Below are 25,915 nucleotides of genomic sequence, written 5' to 3'. Positions count from 1 at the left end.
CATATTCAAATAAAACATGACATTAAACACCTTATCATTAAATTAAAAGCCAAATTACAGAATTGGTGCGGGGAAAAAATATTTTTGTTTAGGTCTTAACAGCAAATGTGAAGCAGCCATTAGATGCTGCTATAGTAACAGAGGTTTGGGAAGTTTGCTGGTCTGCAGCATTCAAGTGTGTGTTAATACATTGCAGAGGAGGAAGGCCATCAGCAATTATCTGAGAGAAGCATTTGTTGCTCCTCATCATTCAGAGAAAAAATGAGGACATATAAAAAAAAAAATTGTTGAGATGTGAGATGAAAAAGAAAAGAAAGAGATTTTTTTTTTTTTTTTTTTTAAGTAAAGTTTTACATTGTAAATAAAGTTTAACTGGAATGGTTACCGACACCTATCACAATGTGGTTTTATCCTCTAGATCACAATTAAACTTCATAAACAGAGTAGAGCCACTGTCACTTTAAAAGAAAAAAAAAAAGATTGTCTCAGCAGCTCTTTTTTTCTTTAAATAACTACAGCAAACGTTTAATGAACACATTACATAAAGGCAGGCTGATATTACTTTTGCACTCAATGTCATTAACATATTACTGTCACTGTTTGCATACGTCTGTGCAGTCTATTTGATGTGGAAAGAATTTCAGAATTTTTTTCAGCACAAAGCTGAGAGGCAGAAAGATCATTTCAGTAAATGCTCTATAGACAAGGTCAATCCAGCCAAACAAGATGATTTAAAAGAAACAGCCTTGCTATGTGAACAGATTTTAGACATGCTTGTAACCAAGTTAAGTCAACAGATGAGCAAATGAACAATTCAGTTACAAACAAAGATATTCAGCAAGTTAGTGCAAACTTGCAAAATTAACACATCAAGGTTGACAAAACAAAGGACAGCAAACGTAGGCAGTACATGGGAGTGTAAATTGAAAGTAATAAAGTACACAATATTAAAAGATGGTCAAAATTTTCTGTAGGATTTAAAAAGTTCTCAAACCTTAAACTGGACATAAAAGTAAAATTGAACCATTTTCTAGTCGGTTGTGATGCAAGACAAACGTGACGTAGGGACAAGCCATTTTATTATTCAGGTGAGCTGACCTTCAGCAGACACATCTGAGAGCACTGGATGCAAGTAGATAAAAAAAAGTTTTGATGACAATGAATTCATACACACTACTTCATCAGTGTTTGCCAATCATTTTCATGTTACTATAGTCCAGTTGATGTAAATCATATCTCCCAACCCATATTATGGATTAACACTCATCATTTATATCCAGCTAGCGAAGCTTTTCTTGAAATAGTGCAGGCCATAGCTGATCTTTTAACTCTTATGGAGTCCTCATTCCTCTTTGCATGCATGGCAGACATAAGGGACAATGTCATAGAACTCTGGTACATTGTTCATATGTGGATAAATTAACATGTGAAGTGAAGTCCAAAGCGTTCAAGGCCAAAAAAGGCTGAAAAAGAGCACAGCTTTTACCAAAAGGAGCAACAGCAGCACATCTGGAGAGAACATTCTGTTTAAGAGCGTTCACATGTACCTTTATTAAGGCAAAATTATTAAACAAATACAAACAGTATTTATGATAAAACTATATTTACATATTACAAAAATTTCATGCCTTACATTAGAAATTCTCAATGAATTCCAAGTCCTATTCGATATTACAATTTCAAGAAAAAGCTCAGAATTTCATAAATACATGCTGAACCCAGATAAATTGTTTATGTTTCACTGATGTAAACTTGTCAAATATTTCATTTTTGTTTCATAGAAAAGCAGATAAAAGTCTGCTATGATAATTTTCTCTGATATATTAGATAAGAGCAGACTATCAGTTTTTTTGACCGACTGTTTAAGGTTAAAGTCAGCAGAAAATATGGTGAAATGGGCCCTTATCAGACTGCTATATGGCAATTTCTTTCCTGTGTTTCTACTCCAGTGTTACCCTAAATGAAGAAGTAATGATCAGCTCCTTCTCCACTCTCTGCCATTTCAGTCAGCTGTTTGTTTATGGACTCCTGCAGCGACCCCAGTGAGACATCAAAGTCGAGGTTCTTCTCTGCACCCTGAGAGTCCTGTGGGATGTCCAGGAGAACATCTGAAGGCTTTGCATCAACAAGCTCCTCACCATCGCTCAGACTTATAGGTCTGTCTAGGTCTTCTATCTCTGCGGCGGCTGTTTCCTTAGCGACAGTTTCCAAGGCAACCTCCTCTTCAGGCGTGTCCTGCACCGGCCCAACATCCCCTCCTGCTTCAGAGGATTTGAAGCCAGCTTTTTCGATTTCCTGAACTAGTTCTTCGTTGTTCTTCTTCCACTGACGGTACTTTGAAGCTGTCAGGTCGGGGTCATCCAGGATCTTGCTGAGCTGCTGCAACTCTGCTTCTTTAGCCTAAAAGACAAGCAAAGCAGCGCAATTTAACCCTTTCATGCGTAAATTAATAAAAGCAATGCAACATTTTTTTAAATACAGTATTTTACTGACATATGCAATGACACTTATTAATGATATTTAGAATTGATCATGATTTATTTTAATGTATCTCATAAAATATTTATACAATAATATATAATCATAATTATATTGTGTAAATCTTGTATAAAATATAGGTGTATCATTTTCTTTTCCTATTTATTGCAAAGTCAAACTTGCATAATTACATTATGTTCAATTATATCCTATATTTATTTATTCTCCAGTGAGTGGAAACATATTGGATGACTTACTAAAATTCACTGAAGCGGTTAATCAGCAAAAATATCAAACTCATTCATAAATATGCAAGAAAGAAGGCCACTCTATGGCCACTGTGCATGAAAGGGTTAACTAACATGCAGCTAAGCTCACAAATGTATCTATCTGTATAAGAAAAAAATGTATCTTCTATTTGAAAAGAATTTACATAAGTTTGACAATTCCACTAGCCAGGAGTTATAAAACCAAACTTCCTGATAACTAAAACCAGGAAATACAGTATCTTAGAGAGCAGAATTTGATTATGTCTTCCTCACAGTCCATTCATTGGTCAAGTTAGAAATGTAGACGCCTGCATTAAGTTCACCTGAGTCAATATTTAATCTTGTGCTTTGTGTTAGGACAGGGAAAGGTAACCCGAGGCATGTGTTGGACTCAGCCAAACAAACTGTTGAGACTCTCTTCCCCTCACCTTTAGGGTACTTTGCAGAGCCCGCAGATCGTGCACCTTCGCATTGATCACGGGATTCTTGTTGCGTCGAATGAACGATTTCCTAAAGTGGTCGTGCGTAAACGGCTGCTCATGGCCTATCAGGGAAACTCCTCCTTCCTTTATGTTGGTTAACATCCTCCCCATCTCATCTTCTGGTCCGCCTTCCCACAGGAACAGAGAAACAGAAAGGGGAGTAAAGTGAGAGCAAATAAAGATGGAGGCACAGGAGCGAGTTGGCGCTGAATAGAAACAGAGCAGTGGGGATTCAATGATGGCATTATTTTTTGAACCAAGTCATTTTTGACAGTGATGGTGGAAGAATATCCAGAGGGTGTAATAAAGAGAACAGCACATTGCAACTCCGGTCTGCACTGATTAAAGATATTAATCATACTGATCAATGTTTTTTTTTAAAAAAGCAGCAGAGAAAGTGAGACACAGTTGAGAAACAGTCCGCGATCCATACTTGTTCCTTTGCTGCCCTCTGTTGTTGAACTCGATGATGGCACCTTGTTAGTTTTCCCCTTGGGTCGAGGCAGAGTGTGAGACTGCATTTTCTAAGATACATATGGAAAAACAAATGAGCATCAGCGGTAATACAAAAAAACATGTCGTGTATTAAATGTCATTGGATATGTGAGTGTTTAACTGCACCTTGATTCTCCTGTGAGGTGGAGATGATTCACTTTCGGAATCAGTTTCACTGTAACATTCTGTCAAACATAAACAACAGTGTTGGGTTAATGACATTAACCAAAACCTGTCAATGTTTCTTAGCCGGCTATCAGGTAACCATAGCAACAGCTATGTCCCACTCTGTATTAACAGTCAACTCTTCAAGTGAAATTATCATAAACATAATTATGTGTCAACAATTTTCAAAAACAGAGGACTATAATTTATTTTGTTCCCACTGGTGTTGACAGCACAACCTCAGCATGCGTTAATGCTGAAGCGGTAGAAAATGTGTGCATAAAACTGCAGGAGCAAAATAATTTGGATGAAAGAAATTGTTTTCGAAGTGCATGTTAGTGAGTATGCAAGAAGTCTCTCCTCACCTTCTTCACTATCTGGATATTTAAGGAACTTATTGTGCTTCTGTATGACTGCAATCAGGGAATTAATCCACCTGGAGAGAAAAATATGACAAGTTGTGTACCAGCTTGGTATCCACTTGATCAGTTTATCAAGACTGGAAAAACATATGTTTAGATTTTAAAAGTAATAATGTCCGCCAGCTTTAAAACAGAATAAACTGCAGAGGGCAGTGCAGATCAACACCATGATAGTGTCATTTAACAGCTTAAATGTACTCAGTGCTGACAAAAAAAACATTAATGAATGAAAACATTATATGGCAACTGGGGTAAAAAAAAAACATACAGATCCTTATCTAAAGACTTCAATCCATCACTAAACATCATTAATGTTGGAAAGGCTTATTTTGGATCTTTGGCTTCCATCTTACTTGCTCATGTCGCTGACGTTGTCAGCTGCGAAGATGAAGTTGTGAAATTTCTTGTGGCACATTTGGAAAACGCTAGTAGAGACAGACACAAGGTTATATTGCGAGTGTCCGCAAATGACAGAGACATTAAAACATGTCACTGACACACATGAACCCGAGAAAAGTTCCACCTCCATTCCCATCTGGGATTATACTCCAATATCTTTTAACAGAAAACAGGTTTTTACAAAACTCTGAAAACAGCAAAACAGCTTTTTAGATTTGTCAACAGAATACATGGGTATTGTAAAAAACAAAAAAACAAAAAAAAAACCAACATATATATATATATGTATATATATATATATATATATATATATATATATATATATATAATGTTGACATGTCTGAAATAAATTAATAATTAAAAAAACAGCTTGGATTTAGCAGATGTCCTTCATTAAGTACACAGTATAACTTATAAAAGCAAAGGGGACAATAAAGTACCTTTTTTAAAGCTAAACTGTCAGTGCATCTTTATTATTAAACGCAACAAGAAAAATCTTTCATAAAGCAGATCTGTTTTCAACTTCATTCTTACAATTTTCTCTTGTGTTGTCCAGCACTCTCTATGCTGTAGCTACATATGTTAAGCAGACCTTCGGCCTTTTCATCCTACAGAAAAAGTGTATAAACACAAGACAAGATTAAATACCCAAATTTAAGTACATGCAGCCTAAAACAAAATATCTTAACAATTTAACTATACATAGTAAACAGCGACGTTTTAGAAATTATTAAAGCAGAAGTTAAACTCAATCTAGTCAAAGAATAAAACAACAACATCATATTAATTTGTGCCCACCTGTTGGCTTTTGTACCAGTAAAGACAAGGCCCTTTGAGAACAAACCAGAAGCGCTGCCACTTCTGTTTGATGAAGACACTGCTCTCCTTTCTTTTCTTATAGAGCCAGCCATCACAATCCGGATGAGACAACTCCCAACAGGACACGCGCCGCCGGCTCAGAGCAGTCGTCATTCCTGGAGTGACACAAGAATAGGAATTTAAAAAAGAAGCTTAACAGGTAAACTCTGCTGGTTTGGATGTGATTCTGAATGTTATTAACATAAAACAGCTAAATCTACCAAATTATTTTCTGGTTTAAGCTTCAAAAAGTAAGGAGACCTCAATTTAAGCACCTCTGTTGACTTAGCTCAGTCTTCATTTTTGTTTTGTTTTTTTTTGGACCTTGACTATCATCTCTGTTCCAGGAAGCAGCCTGCTGACATTAGTCTATACACGGGTGTTTGTTCAGCCTAGTATGGTCAAAACATCTGTATGAAGATCCAAAAGAAATGCTTACCTTTCGTAGAGCTGTTTTTAGTTTCCTTACTTGACTGTAAATGTAACCAGACAGAGGTCAATCAGTGTGTGAAATAAAGTTTTACACAATCCAAAAAAAAAATCTGACTGAGTGCATCTTTTCCACTCACTGTGTGTCCCACCATTTCAGGGCAGGAACTGACACTCCCCCTTTCCTTAGAGAGTCTGTGAGGTGAGGGGCTTCTGGATGAAGGTGACTGGTCTCTCATGAAGTTCGACGGTACTTTCAAACTTTTCGAATTCTCAAGTTCTGCTGGAAAGCAAACAATGAGGTGAAGATTTTGTGGCTATAAACCGCAGTTGAACAGTGTTTTCTATAAATAGACTTAGTTTTATTCATTTTTGAACAAGCGCAGCATTAAGGTTGGCTTTGGTTAGTTACTTCCGATGCTACAGGTCCAGGCAGCTGAGGCAACTGAGCTCTCTGCACTTTTCTCTCCTATTTGATGTAAATGTCACCAACATGTGCTTCCCCTTTTGTTCCTCTTCCCATTAAATACAGCTGCTCTAGCGTTGTGGTGCTCGTTGTCCCCTCAATCCTCTTTCCTCTCCTCTCCACCTATAAACGGCTAAGTGGATGGCGGCCCTTCCTGACCCTGGTTCTGTTGGGAGATTTACTCCCCACAGTCGCCCTGTGCACACTCTGGGATTCGTATGAAGAGAAGAATTAATGCTCAGGTTCAGTAACTATATAAATAAAGCTGAACTGAACTGGAGGCAATTTTAGCACTAATGGAAGCATTTAAATGACAAATATCTGTAAAAACAAACCACGATGACAAACACGAGTAGTCAGCGACCTTTATTAATGACTCGATTATACAATCATCACTTTATCTGGGTTGAACATTTTTCCAATGTGCTTCATTCTAAGATATCTTTCTTTAGATAAGGGAAATCTTTTAATCGAAGGAGGCATCAAGCAAATAAACAAAATTCATAATGACAATACACCCACTTGTGACAACCAATGCCTGCAGTGGTTACAGAAAGGTCTCAGTTCTAGTTCAATTTGTTGCAGTCTGGCAAATAAATTTATTGGGTTTTACTTTTATTTCTTGAAAAAGTCCCGTTTTTATAATATAATATATAGCATTTAAGGAATTTTAGAGAGTTATTTTGAAGAAAAGGGAACAGACGAGCCTTCTCTTTCCTGTTCATACGCTCTCACGCCACGACCTACCAACAGCTAACTGAGTGACTGTGATGTAACAGTGACATTATAAATAAAAGTATCACTAATATTCAGCAGAAACTGTGATGTTTTATTGCTCGTATTTGTTTGTGAATCAGTGTCACTGTCTGAGGTGTTTTAGTAACAGCCCCTTATAATAGAAAATGAACTGAGAGGTTTCAGACTAATTTCCGTTTATGCATTTGTCTGATGTTGGCAGGCAACGTAGGTGCTCCACTTGAAAAAAGTCTGTCTGTCCCTGAAAAGCCAATTACGCTACATTTTGTTTTTAGAGCTAAAATTTCACTATTAAAAACAGCCTTGACGTATGACGGACCTCAAAGAAAAGCTCCTTACCTGAGGCTGACAGAGTTGGTAGGCTTCTCTGTAGGTTTTTATCTGAAGTAAGAGTCGGCCTCCCTTCCAGCTCCTTGTCAGAAGACAAGTCCGACTCTTCCTGTCCCATAGGCTGCTTTACCTCTGGCCCTTGAATGGCTCGCCTGTTGCAAAAGAATATCACTCAGAGAAACTTATAGCTGTGGATTTATCTGACATTTGTGCTCAAAATCCTTGCAGCCTATAGGAAGATGAAAACCGTACATGTTTTTCATGTTTCAACATCCCACAAAAGTGACATAAATCTTTTTTTAAAGCTTCTAAAGACATTAAATATGAGTTCATATTCCCTCCCTTCTTTAAAAAAGAATCTGTAGTGTAACAGAATGGGACGGCATTAATTACAAGCCTGTGCCACCCACTCCCTCCACTCCCCTGCCTGCTCTCCATCAGCACCTGTTGTCCTCTAATCACTCTTAATTCCTCCCTTCTCCTTTTTTTGTCTTTTTTCCCTCATCTTTAATACAACTCCCTCAGCTATTTGTGTGTATTATCATCTATTCATCTATTTTCATTTCCAGTCAGCTGTGGGCGTGCTCAGTGGAATTCCTGACATTTCTACCGTGACCTCACTGTAAACCTATCAGGCTGGAGTCAATTGAAAATCTTGAGTTTTACTGAGCCATTTCTCAGTTCTAAAGCGAACCAAATTTATGCCCAACCTGTTCTGTCTGTGTGTTAACACAACGTGGAGATTAACGCTTATTAACAGATTCCCAATTTCACACAGATCAATTAACTTTATTGTTCCCTTTGCTGGATATAAAGATTGAGAAACTTGATTATGATGAGAACACAACGCTTCTGGGATGACAGATTTATACAAGATGATTTGCTTTGTAAGTGTTTCGATTATTTTTCTTGCAACAATCATTTGGGATTTAAAGAGAAACAGATTATCAAATCTACAGTCACAGTTTTATTTAGTTAGTCTTCATCTTCAAAGCGACTTCTTCTTGGGTTTTGGGGGTAAAATAAAATGGGCACTTCTTAAAATGACTAGTTTATTCGGAAAAGGGAATTAATACTCTTACCTAAAAGACAGAGACCTGACAGACGCTGCAACCCTCTCAAATATGGAGTGCCTTGGATTTTCAGCTACGTCCTCTTCATCCTCCTCTGATCTTTCTTCTGTCTCCTCTTCCTCCTTCTAAGCAAAAATCATACAAACCCAAGCATGTGAATATGCACAAGAATATTTTTCTGTGTATGTGTTTTTTGTGTATTTAGGGTTTAACACAGGGGTAAGAAAGCGGATGTCATGTGGACAGTGATGGCAGCTCTCTCCTCGGGTCTCCATCTGCACACTCTGCACACTAAGCAGATAAGACAGCAGCACAGTCACACAAACACACACCAAGTCTGTGAAAGTAAAAATCAGGGCATCCGCTAAGGGCAATATGGAGTTGATACACATAGCTGATTCACATCCTCTGAAGTGCTCTCTCACCGCAAGCCGCCAGCTAGATCCGAGATTAACATGGTAATGGTCACAAGGGGGTGTGAAATGCACAGTGTGAGTGTATGGATGAGTGTGTCTCAGATGCATCACGTATTTCAGGGTGTAGTTCAAAGACAACAGACATAGTGATAGCTCCCGAGAGTTCATGGAGACAAATCCCAAGTGATGCTGAACGGAAATCAAAGCGAGCGTCCACATGAAGGAAGGGTTTAAGTTCTGTTGACAGAAACGTGTAAACAGCCCACTTTCTGAAGGAAAGATGATGGACTTTCATCCCTGGTTGTAAATTACCTCAAATATCCTAAAAAGTATGAGTAAAACTGCACAGAGATCTAAGTTTGTTTTAACAAATTATATTTCCTAAGTTTATAATAACTAATCTGAAATCAGTTGATAGAATTTAAAAACAAACCTTAGTGGAGGAGAGGTGGGCAGAGTGTTTGCGCCGCTGTGATCCAGGGATCTTTTTCAAGACCAAAGTCACTCCACTGGGATTCTCCTTCAGCTTCTTTATCAGGTTATCTCTGCTCCAACCCACCTGATGCAGTAACACACAAACACACACACACAAAAAGAAAAAAAAACATTCTAGCATGAAAGGCTTTAGAAGAATAATACTGACATGAAAGCCTTAGACTGATGCAAGTATACACACACACTGTTGAATGCAATGGTCTCTTGCATATTGCATCACTCACCACTATCTGGTCATTGACTTGGACCACTTCATCACCAGCTAAGATCTGCAAGTAAGCATCGGTGGAAGGCTGCAAAAAGAGACAAACAGCAAAAATAAAACCTCCAATCAAACAAAACCTGACCAAATGTAGTATATACTGTAACAATCATAATTACACAATGTCGTGTTATGTCATGAGAGAAGTATTCTCTATCCAGCTACATTGGATGTTATAAGATGATACAGCATTTTCGACAAACAAGACATCCAGTACTTAAATGCTTGATGTTTAAAAGCTTGATAAGCTTGTTGTGACTACTAAGTAAAAGTATTTTTTCTGGTCAGCCAGGTGAATTGAATAACTGACCCAATATTTACTATGGCAATGTCATAGTAAATTAAATACAAAATAAATAAGTATTAATAATGTGATGTCATGATTATGTTCATAGTTTTTGTTTTTCTTGGTAAAGGAATGTTTTTCTCATGGATGCTGATCATATCAGCATGTCTCTTATTAGTCAGCCACAGCAATGTTGCTGCAGCAGCAGGAGAGTCTAGGGGACTCTGCTGTTGACATCATGGAAAAAAAAACATCTTCATCTCCGTGTCCCACAGGAGAACTACCCTTGTGCTCAATTTATAAGCCATGCATTCCTGTTCTTTCAGTGATCGCTTGTATATTTTACAAGCCCACTGATTAAAGTGGTCTTTTTATTTTCCCAGAGAAACTTCTCCATTTAAAAATCTGTTTTGAAGCATATAAGGAAATCTATTCCCTTCTGCAGAATTTAAGTGTTCTTTATAAGTATAAATGTACAAACACAAATCTTCAGAAAGTATACTGTACTTTTAAGCAACTTTTTTCTAACAGCATGCACAATAAAAAAAAAAAACTGTTTCCATTTACAAATAAACAGTAATGTATTTGCAACACGTCGAATACGACTGATTTTAGTTTTAAAGCAGTGAAGCAAAGCCGTGTGAACAAATACAAATAGCGTGCCACACATAAACACTTCCAAGGGGATTTCTGTCTAGAGAGCATATCCTTCTATAATAAATGAAGACAAATTAAAATTTCATACTTCAGCTGTGCATGGTGGAAAAAAGATACTACTGTGTAGTCGTTCTGCTGCAACTTAATGGAGATTTTGGTTGCATTTGAGCAGAAGAAAGTCTGCTTTAAAAAAGTAGAAAAACAAAAAATGAAAAGTTGACAATAATCTTGAATTTGTTGTTGGTTTTTTTTTTTTTTTTACTTTTCATATATGAGAACTTCCTGCTTCTATGAGATAAGAAGGTCAAGCAGACACCTGGGATGTCTGTGTTTAGCAGAACGCAAACTTCAGACAGAAGAAGTAAAAATAAGTATAAAATGTTGTCTGTCTGAGAAAATGCAAGACAGACCACATGCACAAAGAGAGTTTGTTGTGTCGAAAAATTTAAAAGAAAGTTAATATAACCAAACCACTGAGGTGATTCACCACTGTGAAGCTGATTTTCCTGAGATGTCATGCCAGGTCACCGTTTCACTAAACAAGTTTAAATAACTAAAAACTTTTAAATCTTTTTTGGGCACAGCTGTTTTTCATGGACTTCTTATGAAAAGACAAGCTGGAGCTACTGTTAACCTCTTGATCTGGAGCTCATAGGGAGCAGGCTGAGTCACTGACATGGCAGTCATGGTTGGCTCAGTTAGTGGGCTGAGTCAACAGCAGAAAAAAAAAGCCAGTTTGAGTGCCTGACCTCAGCAACGGCTCCAGTCACGTAGTGGTTACTGGAGCTAGTGGATGTTATCGCAATCCCCTGAGAAAAAAAAAGGAAAACAGAATAAAGTTGTATGCATTTGTAAATGATAAAAATGCTAATGCAGGAAATAATGCCCAGCCAAAAAAAATGTTTTACTTGAGTCAGGCTGTTATAATGAGCATCGGGAGAGCCACCAAATTACACTCAAGAAAGTTTAAATTACTTAATCAACACACACTGAACATTCCAAAAACAGGTCTGGGAGGAGATCCCTCAGGAGAACGTCTGCCGCCTCATCAGGAGCATGACCAGGCGTTGTAGGGAGGTCATACAGAAACGTGGAGGCCACACACACTACTGAGCCTCATTTTGACTTGTTTAAAGGACATTGCATCAAAGTTGGATCAGCCTGTAGTGTGTTTTTTTTTTAACTTTCATTTTGAGTAAAACTCTAAATCCAGACCTCCGTGGGTTGATAAATTTGATTTTCATTGATAATTTTTGTGTGATTTTGTTGTCAGCACATTCAACCATGGAAAGTATTTAATAAAAATATGTCATTTGTTCAGATCTACAACGTGTTACTTTAGTGTTCCCTTTAATTTTTTGAGCAGTGCACATACCCCTGCAGAGAGAACATGCAGAGGTAAGTATTCTAAAAATCATTTTGAAAAAAAAAGCAGCATTTTAATGAGAAAAAAATATAACAGTTCATAAACTACTGAGATCCATATAAAATATTCCCATAGCTGGAGACAGATAGCTATCATGTATAATTTTGAAATTAAAAATATACAGTTTAAGTAAAATGGTACTAAAATAAAAATTCTCGACAGCTTAAAACAACAAAAAATGTTAATATTATGGAATTTCATGCCAAACCCTTGTGACTAACATCTTTCCTCCTTCTCATCACCTCCATTTCTCTCAGTCTTTAGTATTAATTACTCTCAATCTATAGGAGCCAGACTTCATTAATGCTAATGGGTTTTAATTACTTAGGGTTAACGATAATGAAGTTTTGCTTATTTGTAAATAAGCTTGCGCACTGTCAGACATAGATAATAATCTAGACACACAAAAAAACATATATGCTTTGAATGAAAGGAAATGTATTATTGCATAAAAATGCATATAGTTTTAAGTAGACACTGGAGATCTGATTAGAAAAGAAATCAAAAGAAGAAATGGAAATGCCATCTAACATTATAGACTTTTACTTAATGGACTGAGCTTACAAAAGGGAAGGATACTGGGAAAATGTTCAGAAGAAAATGGCTCTTTAGAAATGAACACTAAAAGGAATCTAGATTATGGCGATAACAAGCAAAGATGAGAGCTATAATTATAGACCCAAATGTGCTGACTAGAAGGCAAGAGGAGAGGCAGGATAAAAGTACTTTGTTTGTGACCAGCTAAACATAAGAGAGGGTTTCAGAGACAGGAACAGAAGTGGGTTCATAGAGAACCTTGAGCTGGATGAAATAAGAGCAGAATGGAAACAAATGGTGACAAACACCCCTGGGCAGAGATGAAGGCAAGGAAATAAACACTGGTAATGATGGAAAAATGGGAGAAGAGAAGAAACAGACAGTGAGACCTGATTCTTAAGACTTGATAAGACTTGATAAATGATTGCCAACTGTAACCAGTTTTTTGTTTTTTTTTTGTGATTCGTGCTGCTAGAGAGCCCCTATTTCATACTCTTGAGATGCAGCAATGTATTAGAAGACAGACTTTACAGTAGTTTAACACAAACTTTAGATATTTATCAGGAAAATATTGAGAAACGGTCAGTGTCAGGAAAAACAAAGCTTTACCAGCTGATCACCAGGTGACGCGGGGACCAGGTCAACACTCTCCAGCTGAGCTGTATGAGTGAGAAGTGTTTGAGGGCTGGACTTCAGGATCTCATCACAAACTGCCACCAGCTGACGGCACTGCAAAATTAAATACAACCAGTCTCAGTTGATGCTTTGGAACATAATTGTCCCAAAAGCAAAAATATCTCAAACAGTTATTGTAAAGCTGAAATGGCTTATGGAAAAAAGACAATTCAAGAGCAAACCTACAACAGAGATGATGTCCTTTTCCTTTTCATAGACTGTGGTGTCCTGTTGGAGGAATAAAACATGTCATAAACAACACTGCAGTGAAATGACACCACTACTTCCTACACTCGAAGGCTATTGATTTATGGAAATGGAACGAACTGGGCAAAAAGTCATGTCCTATTTCCTCTTCACAGTGTGAGTCAGAAAGCGAAAGGGCGCAGGTCTCCAGAGGCAAAAGGGAGTGACATGCCAAATATTAATTGGTGTTTTTTTTATAGATTTTGCAGAAGAAAATGAAAAATATACAAAATAAAATATGCAAGATGCATAGAAGAGGTGTGACCAGGTTGTAAATGTTTCTACTTTACATTTTCCACACTCATTGCCCTGCTTCATAGTTTATCTTCCACAGTGCTTCAGTTTGTGAACATTCAGTCTGACTTTAAACTTGATGCCTTGATGTATTTTCTCATTTAAAAAAAAAAAAGCAAGCAGCCCCAGACTGTGACGTTACCTTGACTAGACCAAAACTTTGCACTTAGGTTTTCATGCTGTAAAGCAGCACCCTATAAATACTACAGTGCATATACTCTGTCCTTACTTTAATCAGTCAAAAAAAAACATTTTGTCAAGAAGTGTATTGAAGTGTCATGTTCTGCTAACTTCAGGTGCCTTGGGAGTTCTTGTTTTTTATCAGCTCCCATATGGTGGCATGATTAGGCATGAATAGTTCACAGCAGAAAGGTTAACTTATAACTCTTTAGCTTTGCATAGTTGGATAAATTAAATCTATGATCCACACCCTCCTATTTGTTGGCTGGACCTCAGTTAGTAATTATTTATTCAATAAAATAAGTGCAGTATTAACCTGCAAGTTTCACTATGATAAGATATGAACTTTTAATGAAGGTGGCAATTGAAAACTTAAAGAGAAAAAGAAAGATGTGTATAAAACCTAAACTGACCAGGGACACGCAGAACTACTTTCCTAAGCTAATTTGAAATGCCTAATGATGTGATAAGTTACATAAAGGATTGCAAAGTGAAGCTAATCCCTGTGAAATGTAACAAGGGAACAACATGAACTCTGCTGGACGGAGCTAATTAAAGGCCATGACACAAGACTGAAAGAAGGGGTATGCCATGATTACTGGCAACTTTGAACCTTTCTGCTGGCGTTTGCTGCTTTTATCTGTGTTGCTGTTCCTGTTATTTCTTGGATAGTGTGAATCCTCAAAAGAACCACTGATATACCAATTTATACCAAAACAAACTATTAAAATGTGCGTATAAACATGGATAAAGATGTTTAGATTTTCATCTTGATCCCAGCTTAAGAACTAACGTAATCTTGTCATGGTGCATTGGCTGTGTGGTAGAAACTTAGCTGGTCATTTAGTCAGACTTGACTCACAGCATAATAGCCTTTCAAGATAAAAAATAAAAAAAAGCCTGACTTAAAAAGTCATAATGCACATTACTTGCAGCGTCTGTCTTGCAGCTAAACAAAAGTTATTTTCAGTACAAACAGAACTCCACTTGTGAATAGATTAAAGGGTATTTTAACCCTTTTACAAGAAGCTTTAATGTAACACACTACCAGAAGAAACTAAGGCAGATAATATAAAGAGTGTAAGTGAAGCGAATTTACATGTTAATAGATTTGTGGGGCTCTATATAAATAGTTCACTTTGATCTCAGTTCTGTTAGCCAGCTAACAAGGCTAATTAGCATTCAAAGTAGAGTACATTGTAGCTGAAACTCAGGTTTTCAATAAGCTTTGTCAAAAGACTAATCAATGGTAAAAGTAATATTTATTTTAAAAATCGGAAAAGTTCAGAGTATGGCTGTCCATACTAACTTTCACAGCAATCATCCATTGTAGATACGTTGAAATTCATGTATTTCCTATTGTCTAAAAGGGTTATGAATGCAACCTATTAATAGCAGAACACAATTACTGTCACACTTGAGGAAAAAAACACGTCCAACTACTTGGATGAATTAAATGCAATAAATATGCATTTACCACCACTAATACCAGCCATATTTATAACAAGATCTAAATTCAGGTCCATTTACAACATGACATTAACACAAGCTGGAATTGACTGACATTTTCATTATGATGCCAGTTTTGTCTGGAATCTAATGAAACGGCAAAAAGTTAATATGCAGTTCTTATGGAAGTAAAGACGTACATATCCAGTAAAAAAGGAAATTATTGTAAGGTAATAAAGAATAATTTGATTTTATGAATTGACACAATCATTTCAATAAAAAGCCATTTGAATAGAAAAATGTGGGGTTTTTTTATGCAGTTTTTAATGAGTTCTTTAGCAGACACATATCTCTGCAACAAGGCAGCGAGGACAGAAACTATTATAATATGTAGTAAACCCCAAATCACTGCAGGTGACAATAGTAGCTGAGGTTATAAAATGTGTGCACACATAGCAACATTGCTGTCATTGCGTTTTTCTGCTTTCTGTTGGATAGAAGCCAAGATCTCCCGCAACAGCAAAACAGTACAATCTGTTTTACGTATCGTTTAATCACTGGTAAAAAATCTGTAATTACATATTTATTAGAGGCGGGAAACAGAAACCAATCTGAGGTGGGAAAGTAGAAAGCAAACTTTACCCTAGTTGGCTTCATATGTGCATGAATCACAAATGAATGGATTCCCACTTTCTGATCCTTTTTGAGTCCAGAGAAGAAAAAAATCAAACAAACAAAACTAAATAAATCACAGCTCATTCACAAAATCTCACTTTACTTTATATCTGTAAAAAGAGATTTGCATATGCACAAGGGTATACAATGTCTGATGCGTATGACAGATGTGAGACCTCAGGTAAGATCATGCCTGTTTCATGTCAGTGATAGAGATACAAGGAAAAGGAAGGGGCGGACACAGGAGGAGAAGAGGTGTGGTACAGAAGTGTTTAGGCCTCAACAGCCTCCAGCATGTTGGTGCTCCACTTGCAAGCATTTCTATTCATTCTGAGCTCAATGAGATTTCAATGAAAATACTTGAGTTGCAAACAAGGGACACAGTTTTTAAAGGAGCCCAGAGCTAAAGCTCAAGATATATCAACCAATGCAGTTACTCTACAAGTGGTCCACCTTTAGTTCTACTGTTACTGCAGCAGCAAAAGACCCACAAAACCTGAAATATTCCCACTTATTTTACTGACCTAAGTATAATGTATGAGTTTCTAAAACATTGTCACATACATCATCATTATCTTGAGTATTACTAGATAAGTTCTAATACTGCTATAAATAAATGGTAAAAAGATCCCAATCACAACAAACTGAAGATAGTTTGAGTTCATTAAAAATTGGAATTTTCTCACCTTTCACGGACACCAGTGACAAATGACACACACGATTCATAGCATTTTCAAACACGTTAAAAGTAAATAATTTGTCCATCTGCTGCTCTTTTGTGTTCTGCTGGGATGCATGGTGTTTAACTCGATCAGGTAGGGAGCTAACTTTGTGGCTAATTTGCCTGTGCGCTGTTCCTTTAGTTGTTGTCTAAGAAACAAAACACTGCTTCATTATGTGGGTGTAACATTCAGAAAAGAATATGGGGGGGGGGGGGTTCATGAAGACGTGTGCACAAAAAAAAAGGACTGAAACTAATGCAGGAAAGAAGAATGACGACCACTAACAGTCATGAATGTAACACACTTGACTTCAGCTGCACTTCAACAAATCTAATTCTATTTTCTTTCTACTTATATCTGCAGGTCAACGTATGCAGATATGAAAATATCAAATGCTAATATTACCTTGTCTGGTAAAAAGCTATTCATATTCTGTTTATTTCTGCTTGCATGACGACATACTTGGACTTCCCCACTAAATATCACCTCTTGCCATTAGGTCAGACTTGCTAATAAAAGGCAGGGAGATATATTTATACTTTATCACATTAATACAAGCTGCTTTACATTTGATATAATGACTTTTCTTCTTCCTTTCCATAACATACCACGCTTTCTTTTGTCTGCGTTAAATTATAGCCGCATGCTTTACATAGTTTACTCGTCCTCTTGTCCATCCGGCCTGTCTCTATTTGAACCTCTTATGATTTTCTTCTCTCTGCCCTTTTAATAAGTCATCCAGTAGTAGCTCAAACTCAGTGAACATGTCAACCATTACTAAGTCAACAACTGCTTCTGCACAGCAGGTTTTTCCTGTGTTTTGTTGTTTATTCTCACATATTTGCAATCAAACAAAATTATTACATAACACACAAACTGCACATTTGAAACAAAGCAGCTGTTATACGACGGTCTGAGAAGCCTGTAGCTCTTAAAATAAATACTAGGTATTAAAATCTCTTCACCTTGAGGTTATTATGCCAAAACACCAATGAAATGTTAGATTCAAAGTATGCGCTTTCCTTTTTTTGTTAGATTCCTAGTTAAACTCACATACCTTGTAATACTGTTTCCCAGTTCACTACAGTGAAATCCAAGTTCACAGTTCGCAGAGCTTTTTCTCTCAGTCCCTGTCTCTGCCCTCACTTTCTTGGACTTTGCCTGCTGCTGCTTGGCTGCTTCAAAGCAAACTGAGCCTGCGTACTGTGAAACTTGGACTTGACAACTTCAGTGTGGGATCCCAACAACACCAGCTGACTACTGACCCTGAATGCCCCTCGGGCTGCGAGAAAAGAAAAACACATAAATGCTCAAACACTCACAAAGAGACTGGAAATAAGAATCCTTTCTTTTGTGTGAAGGATGTGGTGCAGCTTCTATGGAAGTTGTTCCGCAGCAAAGACGTCATGATTAAGCCGTGGCCTCCTGACAGCACATATGTCACGCGGGGGGATGACACCAGCCTCAATTAGCCACGAGCGAGGTTTAAGCAGCCACAACCATGCTAGTCTGTGATGATTAGGGACAGACACCAGCTTGTGTAACGCAACTCAGCCGCAACATTCATCCTACAACAGGATATTGGTATGATGACAGCTACAGATGCGGCCTTCTCTCTTGTGCATGAGGATCTTTGTTGAATTTCTCTTGTCAGTTAAAAAAGTTTGACATCTGCTAAAAATTGACCTTTAAGCTCAACTGTCTCAAACTTTCAGTAATAATTACACCTGTCAAAGCATGCAGTGTTGAGTTTACATTTACATGAAATTACAGTATCTTATCACACTATTTTTATAAATATATTTAGTTACTATTTGGTAATTGACAAAGTGGAAACCCAATCAGTGGGTTAAATTTACGGACAATAGTTGATAGCTGTTTAAACAATTCCTAAGTGTAATTCCTAAGTGACTAAAGTGTTGTGATTTTAATTAATCGTTCATTCAGCACTCTGCCAACAGTGAATGAAAACAACAGTCAGCAGGGCCGTCACTGATTCACTGTGTAGGAGCAAAAACATCCGATCTGTCAACAAGCTAGACACTGAAACCTCACACGTTTTTTTCTTACTCTGTTCCTACTGGTCCATTAGACTACGTCCCTGTTTATGTACACTATAAACATAAACCACTACTTTCATTTTTTAGGTGAAAGTCCCATGGGCTTTTGCAACACTTCATGTTGTCCTTATATGACCAGTACCTGTTTTTTAACCTCTTAGGAGCATACTCTTTCATAGAATTCAGCACTGAAAGATCTTCAGCTGAACAAGACAGAATATTTATTTGTTTTATTCAAGAGGCTGCAGCCATTCCAAGAACACAAGCAGAATCCCAAAAAAAAGCAAAAGAAGGATGACCTTGTGAGGAATTATCCAATCAAAGAGGTGAGAACAGTACCTGTTGTGCTGGGCAGCAGTCCAGAGCTGGCTATATATAAGCTCTTCTACACAGGTTCTCTGTATTGCTTACTCTGTTTCTATCAGCTGTGTTTTCCTATGCCTTCTTCTCCTCTAAACTTCAGTCAGTTTATTTGTCTCTAATGTCTCCACTGGTACAGAGTTAATAGCTTCTCTCTGCCTGTTGCTTTCAGCAGTGTTCACTCCCCAAGAGCCAAAAGTCATTTAACAGTGGCAGAGCAATCCTTCTCTCAGTCTCCTCCCTCCTTCTCTGCCTTCCTCTTCACTTCCCACTCTGCCCTTCCCAGCCTCCCTCCCCCAGCTAGCACAACATATCCAGGCCTGTCTTCTCTGCTACAGTACCTGTGCACACTTTTCACCCACTTTACATGCATCCTGTTATAAATATTCCTCCTTCCTCCCACTTCTTTCTAACACTGCACAACACTAAGATGGGATAAACACAAATAAAACCCATCCAGATATGTTGGCAGCTGTAACAACCAAAGCTTCCTCAAGGTACAACTGCCTCCAAATATGCCAGGAATGTACAGATAAAAATGCATTGCTCGGGCTTAGCTGAGGAACAGGGAGTTCTTACATGCTTCTGTTTTCCTTGTTCAGTTTTAGTGGCTGGTGTAAAAAGAAATGGGGACTCGCACAACAAGTTGTAGTTCTGCTTTGGAAGGTTAGCGTGCCTGACAATAAAACTAGAAACCACATTTCAGTCGCGTTTGGTTCCTCTACTCATTAAACATTTCATGTGTTCAACGTCTCGTGCTGTTAAATGTGTCAAAACTCACAATGTGGGTTTTCTAATTCTACAGTTTGCAGCAATGCAGACAGACAAAACAATTGGACAGATTTGTGCACGTCAGATTATAATGAGATAAATGGGAGTCACACAACTAGATGACAACCGATCTTTTATGCACTTAAGTGAAATGAACAGACCTACCTTGTGTACTATGTCCCCCAGTTCTCTGCAGTAACTGAATATGTTCTGGGTTGCAGTGCCTCCACTGAGCTGGGACAACTGATATCTGCAAAGACACAGATTATGCTACAAATATTGGCTAGAGAGGTATAGAAAGGACTTCACTGCAAGGCAACTCAAGTGAACAAAGATGAAGACAAAATAAAAGAGCAAACAGCAACAGGGAGGAGGAATTCATACACCAAAGCAGTCCTAAATAAAGACAATGCCTTTAAATGATGATGCAGCTGATGTAGTTATGACTATATTTGCCAAGTGAAACAGGATTTCAAGCACTGCATGTATAACTTCCTCTCTACAAACCTGTTGAGCAGAGAGAAGAGGCCTTTGGCTGATGTGATGAGGTCAACTACAATCTGCAGGACTTTAGCAGGCATCTTGGTGGAGGCGCATCCATCATAACCTTTGAGGCGCCAGCGGTTCTGGATGCCCATCTGCAAGGTGTGGGCAAGGGCGCGCAGCTTCTCTGTCAGGCCTTGTAGGTTCTCTCCTCCCATGCCGTAAGTCTAGAGAGAACACAGAACTTAACTGATAAATTGTCTATCACACTTTTTGTCATTACTTTACAAATAACCAAACAGAAGGGCTAAGTATCACTTATTTGATATCAGGCAAGTTATTATTGTCTACAACATTTCAGTTTGAATACAGTCTTTGAATGCCATAACATTCTCTATCATGGTATTGCAACATAAGCTGGGATTTTTCCAAAATGGCTAAAAGACTTCCAGGAATTTCAGCACACAGATCTTTACTGACATGTACTGCTGACAGATATAAACAAAAAATAAGAATCATAATTTAAACTATGAGAACATATATGATATATACGGTTTCTGAGACATTTGGCATCACTTTATGGTACAAACTTTGCTGAAAATCCTGTGGAACACAATCTGATTCTTGTCTTCTGCCCCTTCATGGACACTAGAAAGCAGAAGATTAAACCATAAAAAATGTTGACGTATCACACAGTAATAAATGGTAAATATCCCTAAAACTGTAGATACTTTTTTATTTTACATTTTGTTAAAGAAATAAATTAAGACTCCATATTAAAAAAATGACTTAACATTTTTTATCATAGGTTGAGTCTTTATGGGTTAAAAACAGAAAAAGTCATTGCACAGCATTAAACTACATGAATCATTTTGTTACTGACTGTGAGGATTTGAGTCATACGGTCTGTATTCTGCTTAGCTCTACTTGAGCTGCCTCTTCCAAAAGATTAGGTTCGATAGTCTAAAAAAAGCACATCTTTGCAGTGTCCTCAACCAGCCACTATTAAGCAGTTATTAATAAATAGTGCTTTGTGGTAATACCATGAAGTAAACAAACAAAATCTGTACCACGAATAAGTTGTTGAAGTTCAAACTGATCTCAGATCAGAATAAGTAATAGTTACCCAGATCCTCTAAAGCGTTGCTGAATGAAATAGACGTAGTCTGTACAAATAACTTTTTCCAGGTGACACATTTTACATCATGACCTCACCATGTGGGATTATGTCATGACACTGATGTTTGACAGTTTATTTATTTGTCCACAAACCCTTCAAAGGGGAAAGTACAGATTGTGAAAGCATGTGAATGCTGTCACACATTAAAACAAAATGTTGTTGCATCTAATGATTTCTAACCATGTAAGGCAAATTTTTGTGAAATGTAAAAATGCACCTGCAACAGTTACTTCTGTGAAGCTTGGATGTTCTTTTTGTTCCAGAGATACTTATTTGAGACTTGTTTCGTTAAACAATGCAGATCTTTTTACATGCACAGAATGCTATGATGCACAGAAGATCATCTACAAACCCGAACCCAAAAATATCACCTTTCTAAGAGTCCAATGACAAGAATGAGAAGGATATCCAGGACCACACATAGCTGTTTTCAGCCAAATGAATACCCAATCATGAAAAACCTCCATATCACACTCTCATATCGTGTAGAAAACAACTGCAGGGGCTCCAACAAAAACATAAAAAGTTACACAAAATTTACTGTATGGCTTGTCATTTGTTGACCACTGTGATGCAACACGGCAATGGGGCAAAAGAGATCACTAAGAGCATCTCTGAACATACATGCTAAGATGACGAAAGCATACCAAACCTTGTTTTCGTACACTGAATATCATATTATCATAATAAAGATGAACTGAAAGCTTAATATTTTTCTTTCAATATATTGTCCTTAATCTTACACATTAGAAAAGGAACAAATCATGTTACACAAAGTTCTTACACTAAAACTAACATACCCCAACTATTTCTCATTTTGCCACCTGTTTTGAGTATGAAAAATCTTCTTCACCTGTCTTAGAGATTTGATAACCAACAATATACACTAAGTCATTTGTTTGGCTAATTTATCCTGAACAAATTCATTAATACAAATCCATTCCGCTACAAGTTGATAATCTCACAGTGAGCAAATCAAAGAGAAGGAACAGATACAGGGATAACCTTAAAGGTCCTTCAACAAGACTGTTTTTCATGCATCGTTTATATGCCTGTCATCACAATTTTCTGCACAGCAGCATGGGACATGGCTCTTGAATGTGCTAAATAAGCAGCTTTTTTTTTGTCTACATCTACTCATCATTGGTCAAGCACTTCAGACTGGTCAGGCTTTGTTGGTTCAGATGATACAGCCGGAATAACAAGCTTGTCAACAAGTGGCCATGAATCTTTTATGGCCTTTTCAATGCTTTATCTATTAATTATGTGGCTATGTACTTGAATGAGTTTGGTTTGCTCGATGTGAGCATCTGATGGGTGTTTTTTTTTTGTTTTTTTTTTTTTTATGAATGAGTACAGTGTTGGTGAGGGTGGAGAGGAAGAATGGCAGACATATGCACCCACATGCACACTCCATTCAAGGTGAAAGCTTTCACTGCAAGAAAAGTTTACTCACTCATTCATGCAGACTTTGGATTAGAGTCTTAACATTATTCAATCTGGATCACAATTATTTCAGCAACTCAGCTCCCAACTGCTCAACAAACAGTATACGCAGTCTTAGCCTGATGCTTACAAGCTGTTACGCCACCAGAGCTGGAACTTTGCCTGGCACTGTCCTGCTCTATCAGTCCTTGTACTGAAACAAAGGCCAGTCTGGAAATACACTAACACCCCCACACACCAACTCAACTATTCCAGCCCGTAAAATCTCCTCTAGAAATTGGATAGACAGTGAATATAATTATGCAACAGAAAAACCCAGATCAGAGATTTAAAAGGAGAGGGGAGGTGTTTTGTGAAAACCTTCCCAGAAATGTGAGTGGTGACCATTAGGGCAGAAGTTTGTCATCTAAATCTACTTTGGTTACAGCTGAGCTATGACTACTCTTTTGATGGTGGCTTTTGGGGGTATTTTTTTTTATTTGCTTGTTTGTTTGGTTTTTTTTTTTACTATGATAGCTTAGGTGACAGCAAAGTGGAAAGAAGTCAATCTTGCTGTATGCTGCTAAAAGCTCTGAGTATGTCATTCAGGTAAGGCTTGTATGGCAGTAAAAGCAGTGATGCTTTAAATTCTGCCTGGATTTTTGAAAGGCTGTCCAAAAGTTGTTGTGCAAACACACACACGGTCTAAAAATGTTAGCAGTAATGGGAAAAAAAATAGATCCCTGCGCTGCAGTATCAAAAAATACACAACACCTCTGCAAGAGATGAGGACTGTGCAGTTAATGCTGGGATCATAGTTCTCTTCACACACTACTTCCACAATAGGCTCAACTAAAAAGCCTTGCATATTTGTTGTAAACAAACACACGATTGTGCATCCTGACTCACCAAGGAGCAGAGTTTCTCCACAGCCTCCAAAATGAGCTCCTGGTGTCCAATTTTATGGACTCCCAGCTCCTCCAGGTGCTTGGAAGTCAACTGCAGCAGATCCATACCTGATAAATGCCAGTCTGAGATCAGGTACTGATGAAGTGGAGCATCCAGACCTAAGCAAAGAGAGATAGAAAAGCACAAACATAAATGCTTTTGCCACACACAGGGCACAAACTTAAAATAATCTCTGGCTGACAGAATATCATATACCGTAGGCTACATGTACGAATAAGAAAAAAAAAGGACTTCTGCTCTGCATCATGACAATTAGGTTTCTAAAAGGTTAAGCTGCTACTGCAGAAAAAGTAAGGATTTGTTTTCCTGCATTTACACAATATTACAATAAAAATATTTTACCCAAAAAACATGCTGGATGAAAATGTGTGACTGTCGGTTTCATTTACATTACTTACATCAGTAAAACCATGAAAGATGCTCTGCTATTATGGTAATAAATAAATAAATTAATTAATTAAATGAGGGAAAGAGGTGGCAGCAAAATGTACTTTGGTGTCAGCTGTGGAAAAAGGTTTTACATCCGTTCATAACAACTGTTATACAACTGCAAAACATCCCTGTGTAATAACTATATTATTAACTGATAAGTAATTACGTTAAGTGTCAGAGTTACAACATAATCTTAGATATAAAAAATGAGTTTACAAGATGAAGCTTAAAGTTCGGGTAATTCATGCAAAAACTATCTAAAAATTGTCGTGATTCTTGTTACTTTGCAGGAACAGAAATAACACCCATAATAACTCATGATTGTAAAAAAAAAAACAAACAAAAAAAAAAAACAAATCTCCTCATTTGTCTGTTTAGGGAAAACAAGTCATAAAGCAATCTGTCCATCCAGCTGAGTGTACCTAACATGTCATGAAAGTGAAACAGGCAGCCATTTACACGGTTTCAGAGGTTTTCACTCCAGCCGCTGTTGACACAAATAGGAGACACATTGTTGCGGCTTCTGTCTCACTAAAAGCCACTTCCTCATTCCACCTCCACCTTTCACGTCCAATTGGATTTACGTGCTGTTTCTATTTTGGACTTAACTATCTAAGATAATGTCCTCATAAGAGGATAAAGCCTTCGGAGGGGTGGGGAGTGGGGGGGTGAAAGGAACTTGCGATGATGTTGCTCACCTTGGAGCCACTCGGTGACTCTCTCCTCGCTCCATGAAGTTATAGGCTCCATGCTCGGAGTCCTGCTGCAGTCGCTCGTTCACTTCCCGGCTGTCTTGGCCGACTTCTACCTCTCCGGACTGTTAGAAGAAGCAAAGGCTGGTCCTGATTTGGAGTCGGACGATGACGAATGGCACTCCTTCCCACAGGTACAGGTAGAGTCCCACCCCCCCTACCAGCGCCATACCACCACCACCACCGCCGCCACCCCCAACACCTGCTGTCAGCCAATAGCGCGGAAATGTCAGGCTCCTCGGAGCAAGGACCCCACCCTCCTTTACCTCCCACCTTCCTCCTTACCTGAAGGACTGTGCTCGAAAGTTTCTGTAGCTCATAACTCGTAACTTTCCTCATATTTGCTGTCACGTTTTTTAGGCGGCATGTCTGCGTGGGAAACGCGCGAGACTTAAAAGACGGCAGAGGGAGGCGAAGCGGAATAGAAACACCTGTAATATTATACAACAAATCCATAACAAAGCTGTTTATTACAAGGATATTGAGCAGGCTTGTAGCTCCCCTTAGTACCCACCTTCCTCCCTGTGGTCTGCAGTAAGCT

The 25,915-nt window shown here is 37.9% G+C and overlaps 1 protein-coding gene across 1 annotated transcript; it reads right to left on the bottom strand.

The window, feature by feature from the left end:
* Nucleotides 1-636: 636 nt before the first annotated feature.
* cnksr1 (connector enhancer of kinase suppressor of Ras 1) lies at nt 637-25,372 on the bottom strand (the record flags this gene model as incomplete). Its single annotated transcript, XM_079262079.1, has 21 exons — nt 637-2,400; nt 3,176-3,357; nt 3,663-3,753; nt 3,851-3,909; nt 4,255-4,325; nt 4,665-4,736; nt 5,245-5,318; nt 5,509-5,684; nt 6,008-6,041; nt 6,138-6,280; nt 7,559-7,701; nt 8,632-8,747; nt 9,472-9,597; nt 9,758-9,826; nt 11,488-11,547; nt 13,311-13,430; nt 13,563-13,604; nt 20,299-20,383; nt 20,641-20,843; nt 24,131-24,288; nt 25,321-25,372. The coding sequence occupies 21 exons, from the start codon at nt 25,370-25,372 to the stop codon at nt 1,957-1,959; spliced, it is 2,520 nt and encodes an 839-aa protein (XP_079118205.1). The 3' UTR covers nt 637-1,956.
* Between the last annotated feature and the right edge of the window lie 543 nt (nt 25,373-25,915).

Source organism: Telmatherina bonti (assembly GCF_933228915.1).
Source record: "Telmatherina bonti genome assembly, chromosome: 22".
Taxonomy (NCBI): Eukaryota; Metazoa; Chordata; class Actinopteri; order Atheriniformes; family Telmatherinidae; genus Telmatherina; species Telmatherina bonti.
Note: the sequence above shows the minus strand (reverse complement) of the source record. Positions and strands in the feature narration are given on the sequence as shown.